The 25,979-nt window shown below is 42.6% G+C and overlaps 2 protein-coding genes across 8 annotated transcripts; both read left to right on the top strand.

Moving 5' to 3' along the window:
* The first annotated feature begins 128 nt into the window (after positions 1-128).
* Positions 129-11,487, top strand: LOC114428337 (WD repeat-containing protein 26). 2 transcript variants are annotated; one of them, XM_028396661.1, is made up of 14 exons: positions 129-854; positions 2,958-3,057; positions 3,893-3,949; positions 4,890-5,026; positions 5,946-6,043; positions 6,157-6,313; positions 6,638-6,776; positions 7,222-7,362; positions 7,702-7,821; positions 8,100-8,245; positions 8,324-8,402; positions 8,483-8,612; positions 8,765-8,959; positions 9,064-11,487. In XM_028396661.1, the coding sequence occupies exons 1-14, from the start codon at positions 550-552 to the stop codon at positions 9,087-9,089; spliced, it is 1,830 nt and encodes a 609-aa protein (XP_028252462.1). In that variant the 5' UTR covers positions 129-549; the 3' UTR covers positions 9,090-11,487. The 2 variants fall into 2 exon arrangements, with proteins under 2 accessions (XP_028252462.1, XP_028252461.1); XM_028396660.1 differs by having other exon boundaries at positions 9,061-11,487.
* A 1,901-nt stretch (positions 11,488-13,388) lies between these two features.
* Positions 13,389-24,753, top strand: fez2b (fasciculation and elongation protein zeta 2b). 6 transcript variants are annotated; one of them, XM_028397705.1, is made up of 11 exons: positions 13,389-13,799; positions 16,803-16,926; positions 17,056-17,172; positions 17,934-18,075; positions 18,597-18,724; positions 19,182-19,331; positions 19,572-19,652; positions 20,067-20,142; positions 20,230-20,295; positions 20,716-20,743; positions 21,112-23,987. In XM_028397705.1, exons 1-10 carry the CDS (start codon positions 13,495-13,497, stop codon positions 20,724-20,726), a joined length of 1,200 nt encoding a protein of 399 aa, XP_028253506.1. In that variant the 5' UTR covers positions 13,389-13,494; the 3' UTR covers positions 20,727-20,743; positions 21,112-23,987. The 6 variants fall into 6 exon arrangements, with proteins under 6 accessions (XP_028253506.1, XP_028253502.1, XP_028253503.1 ...); XM_028397701.1 differs by lacking the exons at positions 20,716-20,743; positions 21,112-23,987 and adding an exon at positions 24,307-24,753; XM_028397702.1 differs by lacking the exons at positions 20,716-20,743; positions 21,112-23,987 and adding an exon at positions 24,307-24,751 and having other exon boundaries at positions 16,803-16,911.
* The last annotated feature ends 1,226 nt before the right edge of the window (positions 24,754-25,979 follow it).

Genomic DNA, 25,979 nt, shown 5'->3' with positions numbered 1-25,979 from the left:
TAGAGACGTTCAAATGAATTTTAATGTGAAGCGTTATTGTTGTCTGATGATTATTATGCTAACTAGGTCCTTATGCACCACCCATGGATTATAATTCTACCCGGAAGCCTGGTAGTGTAGGAATTTCCGGTTACGTCAGGGCGTCAGGACTCCATTAGAGCTGCAGCTGTTTTGAGAGAAACAACAACAAAACGGGCTAACTGACAGAGCTTCCACACTGACAGTAGGCTCTGAGCCCGACGACGAGGCCTCAAGTCTGGAAGCGTAACCTCCATTTCCCACCCGGAGCTCCGCCGGCTTCTAACCACGGCCGCTCTCGGTGAGGAAACTCTGGCCTCCGCTTCCTCCTCCTCCGACTCGGACACCGGCGGAGCGTCGCCGCCCCCGCGGAAGAAGCACCGAGCCTCGGCGGCGGAGGGAGCAGGAGAGTCCGGGGCTTCAGCAGTAGTAACAGGCCTCTCCGGAGTTGTCTTAGGACTTGCTACACATTCTCAAGCGACCTCTGCCATTCTCTTTAACCGAAGTGTTGTCAACAACCTCAGCAGCAGCATGCAAGCAAACGGGGCAGGGCAGGGACAAGAATCCTCAGAGATCTCCTGCCTGAACAACGCACAAAACGGGGAGTCATCCTCGGCCGTTGGAACTCACTCCAACGGGCTTCTCTCCAGCACAGACAACGGTAATAGTGTCGGTACCAGTAATGGGTCTTCAATCGGGCCTTGTTCGGGGACTACAGCTGCCTCCACGGCTTCGAGCTCGGAGGTCGGCTCGCTGAAAAAGAAGAAACGACTATCGCAGGCGGATGAAGATGTCATACGATTAATAGGGCAACATCTCCACGGACTAGGGCTAAAGTAAGTTTAATCAGTGTGTCAGTTGAGGAAAAACTTGCAAATGTATTTGACGTTAGCGCTGAACTTATGAAGTGTGGTCTATATTAGCGATGTTTTGTGTGAAAATGTAAAACAGCAGCTGGTAAAATCGCTGTTAGTGCGCTTTGACAGACACAAACATGGGGGGATGGGGCAGTTAGTTAGCCTGTGAGCTCGGCAGTTGGTAGAAAGAAGGGGTCCATCTTGCACAATAACAGTTAGCTTGATAGCTAGCAGCACTAGCCTGCGCTGAGGTGTTGTGTCCCGACATTAAAACATTCACACAGACATAAAAAAACAATGCAATGTTTTGCCTGTTTCACTAGCCTGTCATGAAATGAAGCAGACTTTAATCTGCCAGTGACGCCATGATGTGTTAATTAACGTTATGGATTTCGCACTGAATTAAAAAAAGGCATTACATCATCTGTCGTTTGTAGCGTTTATTCACAGACCTGAAGAAGATCTGCCGACTTGTTGTGCTTTGCAGTGATATATAAAATCGATACCATGACAACTGATGTAACTTCATTTGTTTTGTTGATTGTTTGAGTACGCAAGCAGGATTGTCGAGTTTTTAGGTGTGCATTTTTAAAGGGACTATTGCGCCAAACAATTGCGGAGAAAATGTTAGATTAATAATGTGTGGTAAAATCATCGTTGGTTGTCGCTTTGGGTAATCTTTTAAAAAAAACCTTTTGAAGGATCGTTATGTAGGAACGTATTGAAATGACGAGTGTGGTTATGAAACGTGTCCCGTTTTATTTTAGTATTCCGTGTGCACTCTTTGCACTTCTTGTGCTGTCATTTTTAGCAACTGTTTAAGTCATCAGATATTCCGCAGCTGTATATATATATATTTATATTGTAACTAATCACAGAATATTATTTACATGTTTCTACCACTGTCACTGTCACAGCATTGTATCAGCGGTCAGCCACAAACAGTGAGATGCCTGTATTTGGGCATGTTGTTTTATTTATTTAAAGATAGTAGTCGGTCAATAACGTGGGCGACATTTGTTCCTGAATTGTGTAAAATCGGATGGTTTCATGGCGGCTGTGGAATGCGCTCCCTACCAGCTGTTTTAGATAGAAAGGCTGTGAATCTAATTATAGCATTGTGGGGTTTTTAAAGGAAATGTATGTGCACTCATCTTCAGTCGGACAGATAGAAATCTGTTGCTCTTTGGTAACCACCTGAGAAAGTGTATCTATAGCTATTGAAATGCATAAAAAGGACAACATTATTGCATCTACTGTAAAGGTGGGTTGGAGGGGGAGATGGAGGTGGGGGTGGAGGGTGGGGGGCATTGCCTGGAACAAAACAGAGCCCCTACATTTCAGCAGGGGAAATGCAAGAGAAATCAGTGAAGCAGCCAGCCGGATGAGAGGCTCTAACACAGAGCTGCTGCTGCTGCGCCACTCCATTGATACCTGAGAATGATGTCATCATGCTGAAGGTGTCAGCCACCCCCCACATCCCCATCCCTGACCCATCCTCATTATCTTGCACTCATCTCAGCAGACACATTTTATTGTGGTGGTGGTGGTGGAGTGTGTTCAGTAGAGAGATGGCGTTTGGACAGATGGTTATGGTTCATGGTTGGCAGGCCGGGAGGGTGATGTCAACTGCAGTGGTAGCTCGATTCATGTCACTAACCCACCCACTGTCCACAACATAATGCCCTGGTGGCACAACTGCTCAGTGCCAGCTTCCTCCAGATATTGTTGGCAATGAAATTACCTTCTCCTCTATTGTCAGCACTGAGCTAAAATTAATCTTACAGCTCACACAGTCACCTCTTCGCCGTCCCTAAACTCTGGCACTGTCTTACATGTCCTAAATGATTAGACTAGAACATTAATGTCCTGCACAGGAATGTGTTAACTTTTCAACATCATCCTGAGCTTGTACCTATATGCTTTGATGTATATTGGTGGCTGAAACGCCACATTTGGGATTGATTCTGTGCTTGAAGTTTTGGCCTGCTTTCTTTCTTTTCATATTCTTGTGTCTGTAGTCTGTCGGCATAACTTTGTCTGCCTCTCTTCCTCTCTGTCTCTCCCTGTGTGTCTCTGCAGTCAGACAGTGGACCTGCTGATGCAGGAGTCAGGCTGCAGACTCGAACATCCCTCAGCTACCAAGTTCCGCAATCATGTCATGGAGGGAGAGTGGGACAAGGTTGGTCTTGGTGTTGCAATGGTTATATAATGTGAAGCATTTATAAACAGGCAATATGTGACTGTCCTTACAATCTGTTGTCAATATTGTTACTTTAAAATAGAGTGCATGTTTGGCACAGAAACCAGGATACATAGGGTATATCTCTGCATATCATATTTATTATTAATGAAAGTAACAAATGAAAGCATGGGCCACAGTAACAGAGTTCATATTTTTATTTCTTGTATCAGATGAATACACATTTCTAGCAAGTTCCAAGTAGTCAAAACAAATTTCCCCTGCTGCCGATTTTGGAGTTGGTTATTTAGCAGAACATGATATCATCTTTGGATAGCTATTAATAGAGATGGCTGAGGTAAAGATAATTGTGATGATTAAGTAGCATTCTTTCATTGTCATAGATATATCAAATCATTTTGCAGCAGGGTGTTGTGAGGTCCACATTATTGGGCCTTTTACAGTAGGTTTAAATTGCCAAGTTTTTATGCTCGTTTCTGTATTACCCAATCCTTGCTCCATAATAGCTTTCGTTCCATAATCTTAGAGCTGAGGCTTATAAAACTGTAAGTAACTCTAAGTAACAGCAGGCTGGAAAAGTCACACCATGCTTGAGCCAACTGATTTACCAGGGTCCAGACCTTTAAAACAGACAGAGTTAAATCGACTGATATGTACCCTTATTGGAAAGAAAAGGTTTTCTAAATATGATCAGAACAGACTGGATGGCCGCATATAGTTATATCTTTTTATCCTTATGCGTGGAAACTGCTGAGCTAACCATTTCTCTCTCTCTGTCTCTCCCCTCTATCACTCTCCCTTTGTTTTGGTCCAGGCTGAGAATGATCTCAATGAGCTGAGGGCACTGATGCATTCTCCCAATGCTATTGTGGTAAGCTCCCTTTGCCCAAACCTGAACTGAGCTGAATGATGGTCTGTCAGTTAGCATGCACAGTGGGGGTTCCAGAATGGCACATTGCAGGTTCCTGTTGTGGAGCATTGGAAGCTAAAAATGTTCTGGATAACACACACCTGAAAAGGCAGCGGCAGCCCAGTTCCAACATATTCTTGTATTGTTTTATGTTATTACAAAGGTAAACAACTAGTTCTGCAATACTTTGGCAATTTTAATGAATTACATTATTTTGGAAATAAGACTCCGCTCAGGCTAATTTCCTCTACCTAGCTTGCTAATAAGCAGAAAAGATGGGCTCCAAAAATGCTCCCCGCTGTCTCATTCAAGTTAAGCGCCTGCTGCTCTGTGGCATAAGTCTGTCTAACTGCTATTACCAGACTGGATTATTGGAAAATTTGATGTAGCTGTTGATTTTCATCCATTGTTGCCGTCAGGGTAGCCATTTCAGGTTTTTTTATTCAAGAAGCGCCATCATTGTCAGTATGACTTTCACAGCAGGAGAGGGGTTACTTATATCACAGGGTCAGGCTGGGAAAGACCTGCAGAGATGTCTGCATTTCTGTGCTCTCTTTGTAGACAGATGTGGGTGGATGTTGTCTTAAAATAATGGTAGTAGGTATAACTGTGTTGGCACCAGCTGTCAGTGCTGCACTGCATATCTGATTTAAGTTAGGCTATGTAATGCCACAACTGTCACTTTAAACCTCTCACAATGGTAAACACTTGGCAGTATATGTTATGAAAGTGATAATTAACGCATTTCCTCTGCACTCATAAATGTATTTCTACGATAAAGTTGTCAATTCCAGACCTGTAGTTTAATCTTCCTGTAGTTTAATCTTATTTATGATTCTTTTCTTCCTTTAGTCGTTCTTATAAAAACCTTCTCTGTACTGTCCTTCCTCTATATACTCAGCGAATGAAGTTCCTGCTGCTGCAGCAGAAGTACCTAGAGTATCTGGAGGATGGCAAAGTGTTGGAGGCTTTGCAGGTGCTCCGGGGAGAGCTGACGCCACTCAAGTACAACACAGATCGCATCCACGTACTCAGCGGGTACTGTATAATACTGCATTTGCTTCATAGTAGTCGCCAGAATGTTCACCCTGCCTACACAAACACACACCTACAAACAGCGCATGTTGGTCTTTGACAGCTCTGTAATCACCCAACACCAGCAGATAACCAGCTCTAAACATGACATTTGACTTAATAAATGCTGCTTAGTGATTTACTTGTGGCCAAGAATAAATAGCATTTGCTGTGAACTAACTAAAAATATAACATTCACACAATTTATAATGGTGGCTGGTTATTTGACATATATCAAAGTAATGGCAAGAAAATATTATCAAATGAAATAATAAAAAAAAGCTAAAATGTTTCAACAAATGGAATAATAGTGTGTCCCTTTGGCAGAGATGTGCATTTACCTTGTATATTGGACGCTGCCAGTGTAGGAAGGGAGAGTTTTGTGAATGATGTCGGTCACTATTCTCGACGATGTTATCTTTTCAGTTGGTTGCTATTCTTATTCTCAGTTGACATAATGGTGTCTCCTGTACAGTCCCAATACATTTAAGGCACTTCTTCTCATGCACCACTTAATTTGTTTGTGGCAGCTGTTCACTTAACACTACCTACAAGCCCTGTTTTAACAACTGGAGTAATTTATTGATCTGTTGCTTGTCTTGGGTAAATCAATCAGCTGTATCCAAAATGTATCCTTGACTCTGTGCATTGCATTTTAGTGAACCCATTTCTCAAACAAAACCTGCTTACGCTGCATTCTCAGAATTACCACTTTAAATAGTTGTAGTCCATTTTGTTTGGTTTAAAATTAAACTGCATATCTAACTGTTAGTCCCCATTTTACCGATCTTTAAGTGCTCCTGCTTTCCTCTTGGTCACTATCTATGTATTGATTTCCACTTATGTTATTTTTCTGAAACTGTGTGTTTGCGTGTTCTTTTAGGTACCTGATGTGTAGCCATGCTGAGGATCTAAGGGCCAAGGCAGAATGGGAGGGCAAGGGTACGACCTCACGCTGCCGGCTGCTGGATAAATTACAGAGTAAGACATTTCCATGAACTGACCCTCTACAGCTGGCACTTTTGTCTGGCTAAAGCACCAGTACATTCCTATTTCACATGCAGTTGTGAACTTTTTTTCTTCCTTACTTGCAGCATACCTACCACCGTCTGTGATGCTGCCTCCACGGCGACTGCAGACCTTGCTGCGGCAAGCGGTGGAGCTGCAGAGGGACCGCTGCCTTTATCATAACACCAAGCTGGACAGTAACCTGGACTCGGTCTCACTTCTTCTTGATCATGTCTGCAGCAGGTTGGTACCGCACAGCTAACACACTGCCTGGACTAAACGATCACACTGCAGCATCTCATACTTATGTATTATTTGGCCTGTTATTGTCTGCCTAAAATGTTGAGGAGCACATATCGAAGGCTCATCTTTTGTTTTTCTTAATGTTGTCTTCTTCAATGGATGTCTGAAATCATTTACCCTCTCTGTGTATCTCTCTTCCTCAGCTTCTCACTCCCTTTTTATATTTCCACTACTTGATCTCCTTTCCTCTCCTTTTGCTGCTTCACATTGAAACATAGACATTATTGTTGAATGATTTACCATGGAAGACATAATCCTTTACAGGAAGCAGTTCCCCTGCTACACCCAACAGATTCTGACAGAGCATTGTAATGAGGTGTGGTTTTGCAAATTCTCCAACGATGGCACCAAACTTGCCACTGGCTCCAAAGACACTACCGTCATAATTTGGCAAGTGGACCCGGTGAGTGGAAAAAAATGCTTTAATAAACACACACACACTACTTTTTATTCCTTAGCTAAGATTACCCCACAGAAGCGGACTCTTTGCAGTTTGGTAGTTGGTTAGTTGTCTTTTTCTGTAAGTGGAAACTAGCACTGGTGTCTGTTTTTTTATGTAAAACGGAAAGTCTGTTATGTTTATCTTATGCCCACAAAATATGAGTCCGGCTACAGACAGCATCCATTTATAGAACTGTATTTTCCTCCAGGTTCCTTTATTTTGGCACAGACATAAGAACGTTTTTAAAGGCTCTTTGAATTCAGTGCCCTGCAGACATAGAATGAAATTTCATTTGTCACACACAGACTGGACTTTGGTATACCTTTAAAATTGCCTGGAATGATTTTGAATGTTTTGTTATTGCTTTCTTTGCTACTCATTTGCATTTGTTTGACATTTCCTGTAGGAGAGCCACCAGCTGAAGCTGCAGCGAACGCTGGAGGGTCATGCGTATGGCGTCTCCTACTTGGCCTGGAGTCCCGACGACACCTACCTGATTGCCTGTGGACCTGACGACTGCTCTGAGCTGTGGCTGTGGAATGTTCAGGTAACACTGACGCACAAAGATTCTGACGGTGTTTATTTTTGTTGTCACAAAATTTCATTTTGAACATGATCGTGAAACATCTGCAATGTCAAGGGCATCGGATGTCTGATAAATTCAGTAAACAGGTGCAAAACAACATGCCCGTATCCTCCCATCAATACATTGTATTGTGCAGTGTGTACTCAGTGACCTCTCCTCTTCACACATCCCCTCCTCTTTCTGGTCCTATTACTCATCCCTCCCCCACTCTTACTTAATGTTTCTTCTTGCTGTGTCCCTTCCCCCATCTTTTGCTCCCCGTCTGTTTTTCCGGTCTCTGTCAATCTGCTGTTTGACCAGACGGGGGAGCTGCGGACCAAAATGTCCCAGTCCCATGAAGACAGTCTGACCAGTGTGGCGTGGAACCCTGACGGCAAACGCTTTGTTACAGGAGGACAACGGGGACAGTTTTATCAGTGTGTAAGTGGATCAGTTACGTTCCCTCCCCTCCTACTTTTGACTTTTGTTTGCTTCTTTTGTCCTTTCCCCTTTGAAATGTTATGAATAGCTTTTGTATTAACACAGGGCGAAATATCCTGTGTGAGTTACATCACATTTTGATCCGTATCTGTGCTTGCTTTGTGAATATGCAAGTCACCTGTGTAGCTGAAAACAGCATCCAACAGGTTCTCCTGTTAATTAAGGTTGCTATCTTGCCAAGAATGAGAAATGACATGCTCTGCTGTCTGTGTCGTCAGGACCTGGATGGTAACTTGTTAGACTCCTGGGAGGGTGTGAGAGTGCAGTGCCTGTGGTGCCTGAGTGATGGCAGGACAGTTCTGGCCTCAGACACCCACCAACGTATACGGGGGTACAACTTCGAGGACCTTACGGACAGAAACATGTATGTTCCACTGCATCATGTTGCTCTTTCACACAACACAGTGCCTAACAAGTTGTCTTGTTTACATGTCATTCACAGAGTTCAGGAGGACCACCCTATTATGTCTTTTACAGTTTCAAAGAACGGAAGATTAGCTTTGTTAAATGTAGCAACTCAGGTAAGCCTTTGACCAGCCCAGCCATTGGCAAAGTCAAGGTGCTCCAGAGCTCAGAGCTATTCTTCTACAACCTTTTGTAGGGAGTGCACCTGTGGGACCTACAGGACCGGGTGCTGGTGAGGAAGTACCAAGGTGTGACCCAGGGCTTCTACACCATCCACTCCTGTTTTGGAGGACATAACGAAGACTTCATCGCCAGTGGCAGTGAAGGTACTGTCAGAATGCTGTTCAAGACAGCCCTTTCTGGCTAAGACAGCTTGTTGTAGGCTTGTTGTTCTCATCAAAGCGATCAGAGTTCCTGGTCTGCTAGTGCATGTCCTCTCCCATTCTAAATCTTGTCGCCTTCTTTATCCGTCTCGCAGACCACAAAGTGTACATCTGGCATCGGCGGGGTGAACTTCCCATTGCCGAGCTCACAGGCCACACGCGCACCGTTAACTGTGTGAGCTGGAACCCGGCCATCCCTGGCCTCATGGCTTCGGCCTCTGACGATGGCACAGTGCGTGTCTGGGGTCCTGCGCCCTTTCTTGACTCACAAGAGACTGACGGACTCAACGGTAAATGTCATTGTCAGCGCATGCCTTTTTATTTATTAGGTTCCTATGATGTAAGTTGGAATTTGCTTCCTTATTTCTCATTATATTTTTTTTTCTCTCAGCAGAAAACTGCAGTAACATGGACAGTTGATGGTAACTTACGGGGCAAGTGTCATCGTTTTTTCAACAACAATTCAAGAATCCCACCGTACAACTAAAAATTCAGACGGGCAAATAAAACCCAACACCAACATAAAGCAAGTGAAGAATAACCAACAGAAGCCACCGATACAGAAGATGAAAATTTAAAATGGTGGAGTTGATGACGGACAAAATTCAGGTCCTCATCTACAATCTGATCCCGACCCAGAGGCCTGGAAACCCAGTCAGTGCACAGCGGGATACTCCACTGGTGAGCTGGTAATGGCTGTTCTCCTCTTCCAACCGACCCTACTTCCTCCTTCCTCCATTTGCTGCATGGTAACCTGCCATGCTAGGTCCTCAAAGGTTTTCATGGAAAGCCACCCCCCCACCTTTAGCCTGGAGAAAAAAAAATCAAGTCCCTGTGATGCCTCCAGACAGACACTGCAGACCAGCCGACTACCCTCTGGACTACATCTGTCTGCCTGTTTGTCTCTCACGTTAACCTGTATAATGTCTCCATGGACATGGGTGGGGTGTTGTTGAGGGAAGATGGTGCATAGGGGGGGATATAGCAACTCTTCTGTATGTATGTTTTCTCCCCCCACCTTCTTCTTGTTATATTCTTCTCATGCATTAGTTTTGGACAAAACGTCTGAAAATTCACCCTAAAAATAATTGACCGACCAGCTGACAAAAGAACACACACAGGCTATGCTAAATGTTGGGATTATTTTTTATGATAGTCATAGTGTTTATTCTCATTTAAAGAGGTGAATCTTAGCTCGAGTAGTGGCCGTGGAAAACTTTTGCGTAAAGATTCCACTTTGTTTCTCAACATTAGGAAAAAAGAACCTTTTTATTCCTTCACTTCTAACAAGGACATTTGCTGTAATGTTTCCAACTGACAGCCCCCACCAACGTCCTCCTGTCGAGCTAGCTACCGCACAACTCCCATTACATCTGCCTAAGAGGAGGACAGAGGGATTCACAGGTCCACATATCAAGTGTGAGGGGCGGGGGTGAGGTGGGGTTTCCATACTCACAAAGAACATGCTTTCAGAGTTCAAGTGCAAGTTGCACAGTTTTGACTGCTGCCCCTCCTCCGTGTGTACGAGTGAGAGAGCGATTATGCATGCACCCAGTGTGACAGTTGACATTATTGGGTGCAGATTTAATTGGCGCGTGTTTTTGTATGTGTGTTCAGTTCACACCAGCAGAAGATTCTCACCCTCCCTCTACCTTCCCCCTTACGCTCCTTAATCCTTAATCCCTTAGTGAAATTGTTAAAAAGATTTTAAAAACCAATTCTGAGTTATCCAAAGCCCCATAGGGACCTCTATCTGTGGAACAAAGAATACTTGAGAGCCATTTTGTAAAAGGAAAAAGTTTTTGTTTTTTTAATCTGGGGCTTTAATTTTTACCTTTGAAAATTAGTTTCTCCTTATCACGTGGCATTCAAATGGCACTGAGTTTATTAGCTTCAGATTTGTGAGGAAAATTCAATTTAAAGAAAACAATTTGAGTGAAGCATGTCTCAAAAACTGTAAAGTGATGTGTTTATAGCAAAGGGTCATTTCATACGAGGAGTTAATGATTGTAATTATTGGGTGGGTTAGTTAGTACGGCCGTAGAGAGAAGAGGCACCAATAACCAGAACCACGCTATGAGCGCACAGTTGGGGAGTGTTTTTTGCGACCCTAAAAAACACCCACACACCCACACACACACACACAAACTGCCTTCCTGTTCATACAGTTGCACACAAACCTTCAGTATGTATGACACCCCCCCCTCCCCTCCGCCTCCTCCCCCCCACTGCACTTTGAGTGGTCTTTCTGCTCTCTTGCACATACAGCAATGGCATAAATCCATGACGTTCAGAACCTTATGGTGGCCACTTTCGCCATTGTTATGGCTTCAAAACGTTGCATTGGCAAAGACTTGAAACCGAGCAGGAGGTCGCTAATGGAATTGAGCCCTCACTATGCCTCTATGCACCCCAAAAAAAAAACCAGTGACTGAACTTATAGATGTGATCAAACTCAAGCCTCACATTTTAAAAAAAGGCATAGCAGCCTCACTTCGAGTGGGTATCACTCTTGGAGCTTAGAGAGAATTCAGCATTAACCCCCCCCCCCCTTTTTTTTTTTTTGCTCTCCAGCCAAGTTACTCACTGGTCAGTGCACCATTCAAAGCTTTCTTCCTCCCTTTTTTCAGGGTATGTAATGACTATTTGCTACAGACTGATATACAGTAAAATGTTTAAAAACAGTGCTTTTCTGTCTGTTTTTATTGAACTTTTTTGTTACTTAAATTTTTTGTTCGCATTATATCATTTTATTTTTTGTTTTTTTGGTTGATCTCTATCCCTGTATGACCATATTAAAATATAACCAGACATCTGAGAGTCCTCATTTTTTTTGGTAATCTTTATAACCCCTCTTATCTTTCTTTTACATGTATGTTTTTGTTTTGTTTTTGCTTGTATTCAGTTGCGTTTTTATCTACTAATCACAAAATAAATATGCACAGTAACACCCCATGCTGATAGGAGTGGGAAGAGTCATAGGAAGTGTTACCTACAATCAAATCAGGTTTGAACTATCCACCCCTCGCCTTTAAAAAGAGTTTCCTTCAAGTGAAGACCGACTTTATCGCATGTCTGTGTAATTTACCAATATCTCTCTCTCAGTGTGCCATTGTAGATTGGCGGTTGCAACTTCTTTTTTTTTCAACCCGTATCAAAGCCAAATTCCTCATGGTGCACAGTGGTGTTTTTTGTGTAGGTTATGTATGTCATGATTGGAAATCTCTCTCAACTCCTGGATTACAGAATGGACTCCTCATCCATGACACACATCATTTCAGAAGGTTTGAGGCAACGCACTTAAGAACCCAAAAGTTTCCACCATCATTCACCTGCTGGTGGCAAATGCTATGTCTGTATGCAACCTGCTGTCTACTCTGTTCTTCTGTCTTTGAGTTTACCAAGCGAGTTGTTTCTGATTTAACTATGTCTTACTTCTCAGAGGTGATGGGGGTGGGTGGGTGGGTGAGGACCAGGAGGGGGGGGGGACTAAGGGCTTAACTGTAGCATCGCTAAGCTCCTTGGGCTCTGGGGGGTGGGAAGAGGGTGATGTGTGGGTTTGCGTTCAATGTGTTATTTACAAAAGTGATTGTACTGTTTTTGTATTGTTGTGTAGGAAAAAAGTGTTATGTATGCATATTTTCAATAAAGCATTCAGGGTTTTGAAAAAAAACAAACAACAACAACAAACAAAAAAAAAGGCCCACAGGAGTTTTGGACATCCATCAGATACTCAGCAACAAAACCCGCACCAGTTCAAACGCTCAGTCACTGGCTTGGTAAAGCATGTGTGAAGGTGGAAACACGTTGGGTTGAATATTTTGTCAGAATTCTGCTTTGTAATCAGTGACTTATTTCTAAATGTCTTGAAAGCAATGTCTAGGGCCAAATTCACCTGGGAGGAGGCCATTTTTGATGCCAACATTAGGAGTAATAAAAAGTACAATTGCCAATAAAGTCAAGTTATTTTAATAAAAGCCTTGTTGTTGGCCATACATTTCAGAATAAAGCTGCATATGCAGAGGGTGCAGGTAAGTATGCTCTCTCTCTCTCTCTCTATATATATATATATATATATATATATAAAGACAATGTAGCCTGTATTAACATGGTTGTTGCTTTGCAGACAGCAGAACTGGCTATTCCTTATTTGTCACAGACAACAACTTTGAGATAATAAAAACATAAGAATTTGTTTTTTTTTATAAAAAGTACTCATTGCAGAGTGACCTTTTATTATATAAAGCAAGATGGGGTAAGTTTTAGCATTTTTGGCCTGTGGGTTTTCAAAGATCTGTAACATCAGAGTTATTGTGCCACCTGGTGGTGTGTTTTAGTCATAGCTAGAAATAAAATGGGTCAACTACATCAACAATAAAACGTTTACCACAGCAAAGTCTTGCTTCCTCAAATCACTCAGAACAATAATTGCATATAATATGTGGTTTCAATAATTCATAAATTCATGCAACCTGATGGCAAAAAATATTTTTTAAAAAAGGCCTGAATTATGGAAGCATTTTGATGTTATTGATAAGAGACAATGAAGATTTACCTCACATAAAGTAAATATTATTCAAGTTTATATTCTTGTAACATTTTATATAGGGAACTCTGATGTTTTGGTTTGTTTTCCATTTGAAACGGGAGGAGCGTGCGTGGTGACGTCACGTAGCACCGCCCACTCCATCTCTCTCTCTCTCTCCCTTCCTCGCTCTCTCTCTCTGTCTCTCCAACTCTCAGCGTCTCGTCGTGCCTCAAAGCCGAAAACAGAGCACCATCGAGGGGGATCCAACAGCCTGTCAACCGAGGTTCAGCGGCAGTCATGGCGGCGCCGTTAGCCCACTTCGATGAGGACTGGCAGGACTTTAATGAATTTAAGCCGTCCTCGGAGTCAGCGGAGCAGCTGGACCAGCTTAACTCTAACGTGGCCGATCCGACGGGCCTAGACGATTTCTCCGACCTGGACAACAGTTTCTCCGGGGAGATCTGCAGCTTCAAGTCGATGGAGGACCTCGTCCATGACTTTGATGAGAAGCTGACAGTGTGTTTCCGAAACTACAACACTACGACGGAAAACATAGCTCCGATTAAACCTATCACGGAGGACAATTACCTGAAAGATGACGAGTGAGTGTGCATTTTACGCATGTTTGATTTAAAGCTAACTTTTAATCTCTTCGTTAGCTAGCTACGTTAGCCTCTCCCGGCTAACCTCACTGATGCTGCCCACTGTGGGAGTCTTAGTTTAGCTAGCTGCAATCAGTGTTGTGCAAAGTTTAGCAAGCGGTGTGTGTCAACAGGGGGGTATGTTTAATACACTCTCTTAGTTATTCGGCAAATGTAAACTCTTTAGCTCAAGCTGACACACCGAACTGGAACAATAACAACGTTGTAGTGCAGTTTGTTAACATCTACTTTCTTATCCAGTGTGTGTGTTTGTGTGTGTGAGTGAGTGTGTGTATGAGAGAGAGAGGTCGGGAGGGATATGCCACGTTACCACGTCTTGATTATATGCTAGATATAGATTGGTTTGTGTTGGCTATTTAGCTCCTTGAAATATAGCTTGCTAGTAAGTGAATGCACAGATGCCCTTTGCTCTGTATATAAAATGCCCTGATCACATGAAACGTAACAGTTTTGACTTTTGAAGATGTCTTTTGGGACTTTTGTTGTTCCTCCTACTGCTGACAGGCTCAGCATGTCATCTTTCATACATGCCATCATTAGAGGTTGCACTCAGCATCTGTTCTTACCCTTGTTATCTCAGCCGGAGGTCCTCGGCTGTTGTTGTGTCTCATAGGCACACACAAATGTCAACAACCACACATTCATATGACAACATGCCATTTACTTCACAGAGCAGCTTGTCACACCAATCCCACAGTGAGTGTAAATGTCACTCTAAGTACAGGGCTGTATGAATCACCCTCTTATTGATGCCTTTTGCATCTCACAATGCAACATTATGGCACCGTTATCACATGTGTGCACGCTTTAGACACCCAAAGGAACACGTTTACCAGACTAAATAAAGAGTATGCATATTTTATTATAAAACTGCACGATAGATTTGTGTTTGACACATTAACATGTGTCAAAGTAGCCACATATACCTATGTACTATAGGTATATAGCCCAATAGCAGAACACTGACTCTCAATTTATACTATGACTAGGTCATATCTATCCTATTTAACAGCATGCTCTGTTTCTACACAACACAGGCCACAACAACCGTGACTGGTGGTAGCATTACATTTCATCCCAACATGTATCGGCTGTAAACAGAGGAGATTATGTTGTGTTTTTTGGAGCTAATAATAGACTAAACTATATACAGTCATATTCTGCATTTGTCATTTCATTAGTAATACATACTGGCTGCTCTCTTTTTGTTAATTTGCTGTATAGAAAAAGCAACACAGTACATTGAAATGCTTTACCCAACTTTACCCAAAAGAAATTAGCAGATAAAAAGTACATTTTGCTTGCAGGCTGACGGTGCATGAGTCACCAATGAGGTGTGGTGGCCTCTTCCTTCTACATTACCCTGTTTTTTTACTTCTGAAGTAGCCGCAAAAGCCTGAAATCAGGCCATGATGTCTACAGCAAGGGTCCAAAAAAGTCCAATTTGTAGTTAAATCAGTGACTCAAACAAAGCCTGTCTCTTAATTGGCAGTGTCCCTTTAACATGGAACATAATATTCTGCAGATTACATCACAGATGTCAGCTGGTCACTTGGATCTGATTATGGAGAGGACTCTTGAGTGGACTTGAACACAACCCAGTTAGCTGTGGAAAATCAAGTTTTTACTTGGACATTGTGTTCCACATGAGAGGTCTGCTTCAGTTAATGGATAGGGGGAATATATGAATGCTGGAAATAAACATTTATGGATGGTGAGGGTAAAGGAAGAAGAGGAATAAGGCAATGGACTAATTGGCCAACAGCCTGGTGAAGCCCAATGAGCAGCGCCAAGCTCGCTAAGAGTCTTTTCTGGACGACTGCACTTTTGCAGGACGTGCCTAGATGCTTAACAAGTTCCCCAGTAATACTGTGACTGAGCTGAACCACAGAATGACAAGTAGGAAATGTGTGTGTGTGTGTGTATGGTCGCAGACACAGCAAACTGTTTACTAAATCTAAGTCTGCATAAATACATCCCAGCAGGTATTCTACACAAATTGGCACCGGTTTGCAGCCTGATCCAGCCTGTTTTTACATGCAAATTCACTGAAACTGAAACTAATGGTGTTGGCACGAGGTCACGTGCATGAGACAGCATCAATGCTCGAAGCAGAAAAAGTTTTTCCTGCCAGCCTTTGCCCTATTTAGAACAACTCAACAGTCCCCCCCGCCCCCCAAGCTGTGCATGAGCACTTCAGGGAGGAACACACATGTTACATAAACATTTGTGTGTGTGTGTGAGGGCATGACAACGCAGAGTCGCTCTGACACATGGGTTCACAGCATCCTTCCTCTCTCTGCGCGCACAGTCAGAGCCACGAGGAACAAACAGTGACTTGCATGTGCGCTGGAGTTTAACATTCTGAACAGACTCGATTTTCTGTCATAGTGTTTGATAAACATGCAAAATGCCCGGAGAAACACATGAAAGGGGTTTCGCCGTAATATTTCCTAAATTCAAAATAGTCAGCAAATCCCGAATTCATGTGCACAGAGCCTTTGAATCTGTTAACAAATATGTTTTTCAAAGATGAAGTTCACAGAACGTTATGTTCAACAGAATCCACGCTGCCATCTGTTCTGCTCTGATACCTCCTCTGCCAATTTGCACGCTGCAGAGCACTGTAAACACTCTGTTGGTATAATGACGACACTCTCTAAAAATCTGTTGATATCATCAGCCAACTTAAAAAACATCCATGCACTCAAGTTTATAGAAATAACCTGCACATTTAAGGCTTAACCACACAGTGTAAGCATCACGTTTCTCAGCACTGACCCTCTGGGGAAATGACATGTCTGATTAGAGAGTAGCTGCAGTGCAAGAGCAGGACTCATGTAATGCTGTGTCACAGTTTAAAGAGAAGGAAACGAAAAGAGCTTCTCACATTTTCTTCTGTGTTGCCGAATACTAATAAGTCCTGGGTGCTTTCTTTCACAGGGTGTGGAACGCTCTGACGGATAACTATGGCAACGTGATGCCCGTGGACTGGAAGACATCGCATACTCGCTCCCTACACCTGCCTATCCTCAACCTCGCTGAGCATGAGGTACCTCAGAGACACGTAAATACACATACAGAGTCTACATAGAAATGGAGACAAAATGCTAAGACACCAATTTAAGCAGTTTGGACCTCTGCCTTCAATCTGGCCAACCACCTGTTTGTCGTCTCTCAATCTCTCTTCTGACAGAAGTTGAATAACCAGTCTTTGGATCTGTCGGACGACGAGGAGCTGAGGGAACAGATGGACATGCACTCAATCATTGTGTCCTGCATCAATGATGAGCCACTCTTCACTGCTGAGCAGGTAAACCAATCACACACATGCACGGCGTCAGCAGTGCTGCCACTTGGCAGCTGTTATTGAGGCCAAACACCTAAATGCTAATAAGTTCTGGTTGGGGTTGGTTTTTTATGTGAAGCCATTAGTTGCCATTGATAAACAGACTGAACTAAGCACAACCAAAACATTCACGAATATTTACTTTATTGTTCCCTTTATTTGACACACACACACACACACACACACACACTAGCTGTAATAAAGGTCAGACTCAAACTCAGCCTTTGTGCTCCAGCTTTAGTACTTTGCCAACAGCTAGGTATTAAAGGTAGGGTAGGAGCACTTTTTGTTAAATTAGTGTAACTTCTCTTTGCCAAACTAATTGGTTGCTATCGGATTGTAGTTTCGCATTAAAACGAAGAATATTAATCATCTGTGGAAGCTATAAAACACTAAAAACATCAGCCAATCCTCCGGGTGGACCCTGCACGGAGTATTGGCTGGTTGTCACTCTCTTCCTGCTCTGCGTGCAACAGAGAGGTACGTGCATGATGGCCGAAGTCACAGACCGCAGCTCGCCTTCAAGTAATGCGCGTCCATGTGATTGGGAGGCGTGGCTTCGGGGTGAGCTCAGAGAGAAAGGGGCGTGTGTTTACTTTGGAAATCTGGCTGACTCTCATTGCGTTTTTTAAAATCTCCTACCCTACCTTTCATATTATACATAAAAACACTGTGTGTAAAACTGAGCGTGTGTGTGTGTGTGTTTTTGTTGTGCTATCGCTCAGGTGATAGAGGAGATCGAGGAAATAATGCAGGAGTCTCCAGACCCAGACGATGATGAGAGCCCCTCCCAGTCCGACCTGTCCATGCTCTCTCAGGACCTCCATGTGTTGAAGCGCTCCAGCTCAAACACCAGCTACGAAGACCGTGAGTACCACAGTGAATGCGGAGATACGTAAGGGGGAGACAAAACAATGATATTGTGGACATCTGCTGCCACTTCACAGTTATGTAAATGACTGAATGAAATTATATTAAAAAAAAAAAAAAAAAGATGTTGCGCTGTCCACTACAGCACACACGTGATAACATGCTTACATAATGCGTAACACATTCAGACAGACGGCAAATGTGCCGCCCCAAAACGTTGCATAATCAGCTGCATATATCTGAGCACAACTTATAATAATGCATGATGGTGTTTGTTTGTACCCAGCTTGCCTTAAGGTTGTAAGTTTAGTGTCAAGCATTTGCACACATTATTGTAACATGTCGTGCGTTTGTACATATTAGATGCATTCACAGTGTGTATCCATGATGTTTACTCTACGCTGGAGAAAGAGAGAGAGAGAATTATTTTTAAGATGTTCTCTAAATAAACTTATGATCATAAAGTAAACTGTGCTCTCACACATCTCCTTCCTCACATATCTGCATGTCATCCTCAGGGCTGCGTCAGCTGTCTGTGTCAGAGCTGACTGAGACTCTGGAGGAAGTGGAGGCGGCCATTCGACGCTACAGTGAAGAGCTGATCCAGGCTCTGGCACTGCGAGATGAACTAGACTATGAAAAAGAGGTAGAGACTTTGACGTTACCACAAGACAGCACAACAATGTCACTTGGGTTTAAAATAGAACAAAAATGACATGTCAAATGTGGGCGGAACATGCAGAGCGGGGCATGAGTAGCTTTTTATTTAAAAAGAGCATTAAAATGACTCATTTTAGCATGTGTTAGCTGCCTTTGTCCTATTTTAGGCTTGCTGCAGTAATGTGACATACAGGCAAAATCACATCATTAACACATCACTTGTATGATAAGAATAGACTGCAGTGCCCACAGTGTTCTGCAGAGTGAGGTGAGAGGTCAGTGAATCGCTGCCAGCTTTTCTTCTTCTTTCTTTTTTTTTTACAGTGTAATTTGCTTCAGTGTCACACTGCAGCCACATTGTCTCTTTGAGTGTATCTAAACATCAATATCTGAACTGTAGCGTAATTCTACAAAGCAACATTCGTCTGTGTGTGCACACGCAGGTGAAGAACAGCTTCATCTCGCTGCTGATCGATGTGCAGAACAGACAGAAGGAGCACCGCGAGCTGCTGAGGAAGAAGAAGAAAATCCGAAGTACGACTACGACGGGGCCAAACGGCCAGAGGACCGCCAGCACGCATATACCCGGCACGGTGAGTCATATGGTGATAATGGTGCTGGAGGCATAAAGACAAAGGAAGAAAAAAAAACACCCTGCATGCATGATTATGATAATAAAGAGTGGCACAGCCTCACACGTTTTCAGATTAAAGGGAGAGTTGCATGGGGAGACTCACTTTCATACAAACACCAAAGGGTTTTTACCTCTTTTCCTCCTTTCCCTTGATATAGAAATCTTCTCTTTTCTTCCTCCTTCCTCTCACTCCTTGTAGCTCCTCACTCTGGAGGGACTCTCCACTGTCATTCAGAATGGCCTCCGTCAAACTTTTGGCAACACAGGCGGGGACAAACAGGTGCCCCTGCTCTTTCTTTGCACTGGAGATACATTTCTGTGCTTTTTCTTTGTTCTCACTGGCATGTTCGCTTCCTTTTTTTACAGCTACCACCACCGGTGTTCAGTTTTTTGTTTTTTTTTTAAATAATCCTTTCACTTCTTTCTTTTTTTTTGTCCATTTATTGAACAAATTCTTTTCAACCAATTGATCTATCACTTTCCATAATGTTATTTTGTCCAATTTCATATTATTCTGTTGCTTAATTACTTTTTATTTCACATCAGTAAACACTGACAGAGTGTGTTTGGTTGAGACGAACCATCTGTTGCATACAAACATCCCATTAATTACCATGTATTCATATGTTCTCCTCATTTTATTGTGAAATTACGAGACTGTGGAATCAAAGAGTAATTTCTTTTTCTTTTCCAGTATCTGACCACAGTAATCCCTTATGAGAAGAAAGCTGGCTCACCACCTGTAGAAGACCTCCAGATCCTCACAAAGAGTGAGTGAATCTCACAAAGACACTCAAACAGGTTTGAGCTTTTGTTTTGTTTTTTTTCTTAATGTCCACATTGTTCCTAACTTCCAGTCCTCCATGCCATGAGGGATGACAGCGAGAAGGTACCAGCCCTCCTAACAGACTACATCCTCAAAGGTAAAACACTTTCATAGACCTTTCAGTTACATCTGACCCTCTGATAGAGGTCTCACAGAGACCCAGAAATCTGAACCAAACTAGACTCAGTTTGGTTCTAAGTTCTTACGTTTTGGGTGGACCTGTGAGGACTACCCATATGTTGTCCTCAACTGCAGTCAAATTAAGCTAAAATATCTTGAATGTTTGATCGTGTCTGTTCCACTTCCTCCCTCTCTGTTGCATGAAAGAGGAAGCATGGCATGCACTTCTGTTTTCAGGGAAACTGGCAGTAAAGAAAAGCAAACAGCAGTGTGAACATTACCGTAATATATATAAAAAAAATAAAAGTGAACAATGCTTTTCTTGCCAACCTTCACTGTCGACTGTTGACCTGTACCTTCCTTGTCTCTCATTTGTGCTGCGCTGTCCTTTGGGTAGCTCTGGTATGAGAGCAGTGGATACTGAGGTTTGTGAGGTTAACCCAGGATATTTACCTTTCTCTGTCTCTCTGCATAGTAACATTACCTTTACCCTGCAGCAGCAACAGCAGCTTTTCCTCACTCACTCTCTGCTGTAGCCTCTGTTGTACTGCGTGTAGTGCTTTGTGGCTACACTACACCTTTCCCCCCCTCCCTGAAACACACTGCTAGCTTGTAGTACCAGCTGTTTGCTTCTTCTCACCTGTAATTACCGTTTCCTCCTCTCTCTCACCACACATTTCTCTCTGTAGTAGCTAGCTGCTCTTCCATTGTACGTACAGCGCTCTTTCATTGTGCCACATTGAGCATCGATGCAGAAGTTATCAACACCCAATCTGCACTTTTCTCTTCACAGTTCTTTGTCCCACGTAAAAGTCAAAGATGGAGACTTTCCAGAGCCATCTGATGGACCATCAGAAGAGGGTTCTGGTAATTTTGAGGGGAAAAAATCCACATAATGTGTTAAAATCCAATTTTTTTTTTCCTTGTGCTAATTTTTTTACTCTGTTGACGATGATTTTAACTCTAGATATAACTCCTAGGCATGTATAGATCTTTTAATTTGTAATTTTTTTTTTTAATTTTTTAAAAAATCCGGACTGCATGACAACTTGTGTATGGATGTCTGTAATCAGTGTTACCCTGAACACCTCACTTCCTGATTTGCCAGCAGCTCTTGGACAATGAAGAGTCAGGGAAATAACTTGGTGTTTGTATTATCTTAGCGGGCAGCGTCAGCAGGCCCGTGTAAAGGGAAATGCAGTCTGAACTGTGCAGTTTTTGTCATGCGTTTGCTTCCATGTAATGCCAAGCAGAAAGAAACCTTTGCAATGATGACATTTGTTGATTGCTCATGACGTCTTAAGGTGTAAAAACTCTGCTTGCTAAGGATCGAAGAGCAAACCCCTTTAATTTTGAAATCCACAATTGTAGGACATTCTCTTGTCGCATGTCGGTTTTTTGCTCTCTATTAGCTGTTAGCTGAATGTTAAAATGATATATTTTGTATATGATACGAGACATATTGCACAGTTTTCGGAATCTTTTTACTTTTTGAACAAAAAGGGAAGAAAACATGACATGACTTAAGAAAGTAAACGCTGGATGATCAAACACATAGAGCATATTTTTGGATAAGGGTGTGTTTTTAGTGAGATTAGGATCCATTTTGTAAATGCTGTCTAATGAACACTGAACCCGCAAATAGTGACCCCCTCAACAACTTTATCAATTCCTCATGAGTTGCCATTTCATGCAGATTTTAATAAGAAGAAGAATAATCAGTTGTTAGCTAGATAGTGACAGGGTTGATTAATGTGTAGTCGAATCCTAAATTGTTGGATGTATCTGTCTGTAATCTGTTAGAGTATTCTCGTGGTAGCCCTTTACTCAGTGGTCTGGTCTTGTGGTGGATGTACATCACTTCTGATTTGGTTAAACTTCAACTTGGGGTGAAGAAAACCTTCCCCACGTCACCCCATTGTGAGTTCAAACTAACCTTTAAGGGGCGCTCCACTGATTTTTACATATATTTTAGTTTGTGCATCGTCTTCTGTGGCTTTGGAGGGACTTTATTAAAGCTGATATAATACACCTATTGATGTCATCAAGGTTACATCACTGGCTTTGACACTAGGGCTGGGTCCAAAAATCACCCCTACTCACTATAAAGCACCCTATATAGTGTATATGTGTCCTACAATGCACCATGAAAAATAATGCACAAGCGACGATGAGCCCACTATATAGTTCCCTACAACAAACTCCCCATATAGTGAGTGAGGAGTGAGTGGGTGGCTTTTGAGGTTCCTCACAAATTGTAGCTCACTATCCACTATCAATCTCAAAATACAAGATGGCTGCTCTGTGCATCAGCTTTAGTGAAATCTGGAGAAATGCATTGTTTATATATTGTTGGTTATGTCACTAATCAGATTTGAGCATACACATACAGCTGTGCAATGCTATCCGTCATTGATAACAAGGCAAACTAAATCATTATAGAGCAGAAACTTGTGTTGCATCATGGGAATTGTAGGATCTATACTAGAACTAAAACTCAGGATATCTGCAAGCATCTCTTGCAACTCATGCAGAAAGTGCAATACTAACTCACTGGAGCGCCCCCTTTCTGTCTGTCACTACCAGTCCAGCACTCTAAGCCCGTTGGTACGCTAACATTCAGATCACCAGCTGCTACAGGTGCACCACACAGATCAGGGTTAGCTCTCAGGTACGATCATCAGTGTTAGCCGTTTAAAACGTAATCTCCAGAAAGGGACTGACATTCCTGAGTCTTTGTTTCCACAAGCTAGACTTGCAGACCTTCCTCCAGCATGGTAGCTAAGTGAATTAAACCCAGATAGCATTTGAAGTTATTGATTATATTAGGGTGTGCCGAAACATAATCTAGCTCTGTAATATTTGTAGGATGTGTGTGTAGCAGTCGCATTATGATAGCACAGCAGTCAGAGGAGGTGAGGAGGAAAGGAATGAACTTTTAAAAATGTAAATTATGGCTCCAGGAATAAAAAGAGGTGACAAAGATGATGTCTGTTGGGGTGGATTGCACAAAGCGTTGCTGAAGTGTGAGGGGTTCATTTATAGTTTTATACAGGAAGAAGCTTGTTGTGCTATATTCGAATAGTTATGCAGCACTTTACTGCTGCTAACACATTTATAATGATGAATTAGATTACACTAAAGGGACGAGTACATGTTTCAGTGAAGGCTTAAAGTCTGATGTGAACTATTAATCCCACAGTTTATCATAATCTGGTAAATTAAATGCTTCAGTGACACTGACTGTGTCCATATATCACAACAGCGGTTGTTATTGTTTTAAAATGAAATGAGTGAAGGAGCTCCTCTCAGGCCAGAAGCCCTGGTCTGGTCTGGTCTGGTCTTCTCAGCAGACATATCAGTGTAACTACGATTTAGAGATTTATATTTGTACACGTGCAACAAGCAACAAAAAGCAAGAGGCTGCCTTTGTAAATGAAAAATCTTTGTACATTTAACAAACTCATTTTTGTTTTTAATGCAATATAATCCCCTCAGTTTGGGGTTTTATGTTTACTGTCTCATGTGGTACTGCAGTACATTAATTTATTCTGTAAATGTTTGTTTTGTAACCATATTATTGACTGTAATGGTACAAGTGTTTTTGTGCCCATGTTGCATTTCAAATAAAAAAATAAATATGTGAGTGTAGTGCATCTTGCTCACATTTTGAAGACCTATGTGCATGTGTGTGTGTGTTTTTTTTCTGTTCATGGATACTAAAAAAGGCACATTATGCCATATATCTCCATGACATTTGTAGTGTGTACAGAAGGGAAGCTCACTTCAGAGTGCTTACAAAAACAGTATCACATGAGAAAACCTTTTTAAGTTGAGATTGATTATATTTGTAAAAATAAGCAATGTTACATCATATAAAATTACCAAGAGAGGAAAAATATAGAAAAAAAGGATCCAATGTATGACTTCATCTTTGGTTTCTTTTGTCCTCCATGACAGCAGTCTCACTCTTTCCTTGTCTCCTCAGTAACTCCAGTGATGTCGTGTATAGCCTCCTCTTCCTGACAGCCACAGACAGCGGCGTCGCTGTTTGAAGTGTCAATCATCCAAAAGTTCCTGGTTCCCGGTCACAGGTTGGTGTCTGTGAACATGGTGTGCTCCTTCCTCACAGTGCTGAAGCCTTTAACGGTGTCCTGGAACTCTTCATCATCCATGAACTGCACAGGAGAAGACACAGCAAAGTGTTTTAGGGCAAAGCTTTGAAATAACAGCAATAGTTTGTCTTCATTGGTTCAGCATACGTTTTTGGGGTCTCTCACCATCCCACTGTCATGGCCTGAAATGCTCGGGTCCCACACGTCATCTTCTTCCGTCACCGACTTCCCATCCATCACCTGGCTGACGCTACGTCTTAGGGAGTTCTCGCTGAGCATGCTCACTCCGCCCTGCACAGGGACCTCACTGTCAGCCTCACATTTTGCCTCCAGAACTTCCTAGAAAGAAAAAAACAACAGATGAAATATATTCGACAGAAGACATGCTGTTGATCTAGAGCATTTACCTCCATCTTCATGGTGAAGCCCTTCAGTGTCACACTGGTGGAGAAGCCCGTGGTGTCAGGGACAGTGTCAAACTAAAAAAGGAGATGCAGGTCAGTTCCCAGTTTATGTTTTTTATAACATGCATTATACATTAAGGCGACACTGCTCTCACTAAAATGGAGTTGCTTGGTGGGTAAACAGCCATGGGGCTCCTCTTCTGCATGGGCAGGGCCACCAGAGGAGGTCTCTCTCTGGTGAACGGGGGTTTGTTCAGGGCCTGGTGTGGGAGGAGAACAAAGAGCTGAAGTGTTCCACAGTAAAAGCATCGAAGAGTAGAAATCTTATTTGAAGGTTTGTGCAGGTTTAAGAACAGTGCTGCATAAGCAACAAAGATAAAACTGTAAGGTCTCTCACTTTATGAAGTAGGACACCTAACACAATAGCCAGCAGCAGCAGGGCGATGGCCGCCATCACTACGATGAACCACAGTTCCTGCACGACATGCCTGTTTCCCTGGCCTCCCTCTGCACGCTCACCGCCCTCGGCTCCACCTCCTACGAGAGGAGTGGGTCTCGGTGAATCTGGAAAGAGAAGCAGCATCAATTTACTTCAATTAGATTTGATTTGTATATTTGTTTATAGTATCTTCCCTTTAATGGGGTTGCTCAGTAGATCATACAGGGGTCCCCCAACAGCGTAAGCGTATGGCAACATAGCTAAGATGATGGCTAAAGGTTAGTCGAGCCTGTTCTAGCTATGGCTGACGAAATATCTATAGCTGTAACTGGAGGTCCTAGGACTAACCGTGGGTGGAAGGTTTTAAATTGAATCTTACACACAGAGGTGGCATCTGCACTATGGTCCTATGGCGGCTCTCTACCTTTTTGTGCCTTTTACATAAAGAGGAGTATTTTGAAGTCTATTCTGGGTTTTATTGGAAGCCGATGAAGAAAAGCAAGAACAGGAGCAATATGATCTCTCCTGCTAATTCCTGTCTGTTCTCTGGCTGCAACATTTTGGATCAGCTGCAGACGTCTCCGAGAGTTTTTTGTTTGGACATCATGATCCTAATGAATTACAGTTGTCCAGCCTAGAAGTGATGCAAGCGTCGATCAGTTTCTCAGCATCACTGTAAGACAGGATTGTTTTAGCAATACTG

Source organism: Parambassis ranga, chromosome 24 (assembly GCF_900634625.1).
Source record: "Parambassis ranga chromosome 24, fParRan2.1, whole genome shotgun sequence".
Taxonomy (NCBI): Eukaryota; Metazoa; Chordata; class Actinopteri; family Ambassidae; genus Parambassis; species Parambassis ranga.
This window is presented reverse-complemented; position numbering and strand designations above follow the sequence as displayed.

Bases quoted from the DNA above. Each gene is read 5' to 3' on its own strand.
- LOC114428337 (XM_028396660.1), top strand. From the start codon at position 550: ATGCAAGCAAACGGGGCAGGGCAGGGACAAGAATCCTCAGAGATCTCC. The intron at 7,363-7,701 runs GTAACACTGACG...CTGTTTGACCAG, and splicing joins TGTGGCTGTGGAATGTTCAG to ACGGGGGAGCTGCGGACCAA. The intron at 8,960-9,060 runs GTAAATGTCATT...TTTTTCTCTCAG, and splicing joins AGAGACTGACGGACTCAACG to CAGAAAACTGCAGTAACATG.
- fez2b (XM_028397701.1), top strand. From the start codon at position 13,495: ATGGCGGCGCCGTTAGCCCACTTCGATGAGGACTGGCAGGACTTTAAT. The intron at 16,927-17,055 runs GTAAATACACAT...CTCTTCTGACAG, and splicing joins ATGAGGTACCTCAGAGACAC to AAGTTGAATAACCAGTCTTT. The intron at 18,076-18,596 runs GTGAGTACCACA...TGTCATCCTCAG, and splicing joins AAACACCAGCTACGAAGACC to GGCTGCGTCAGCTGTCTGTG.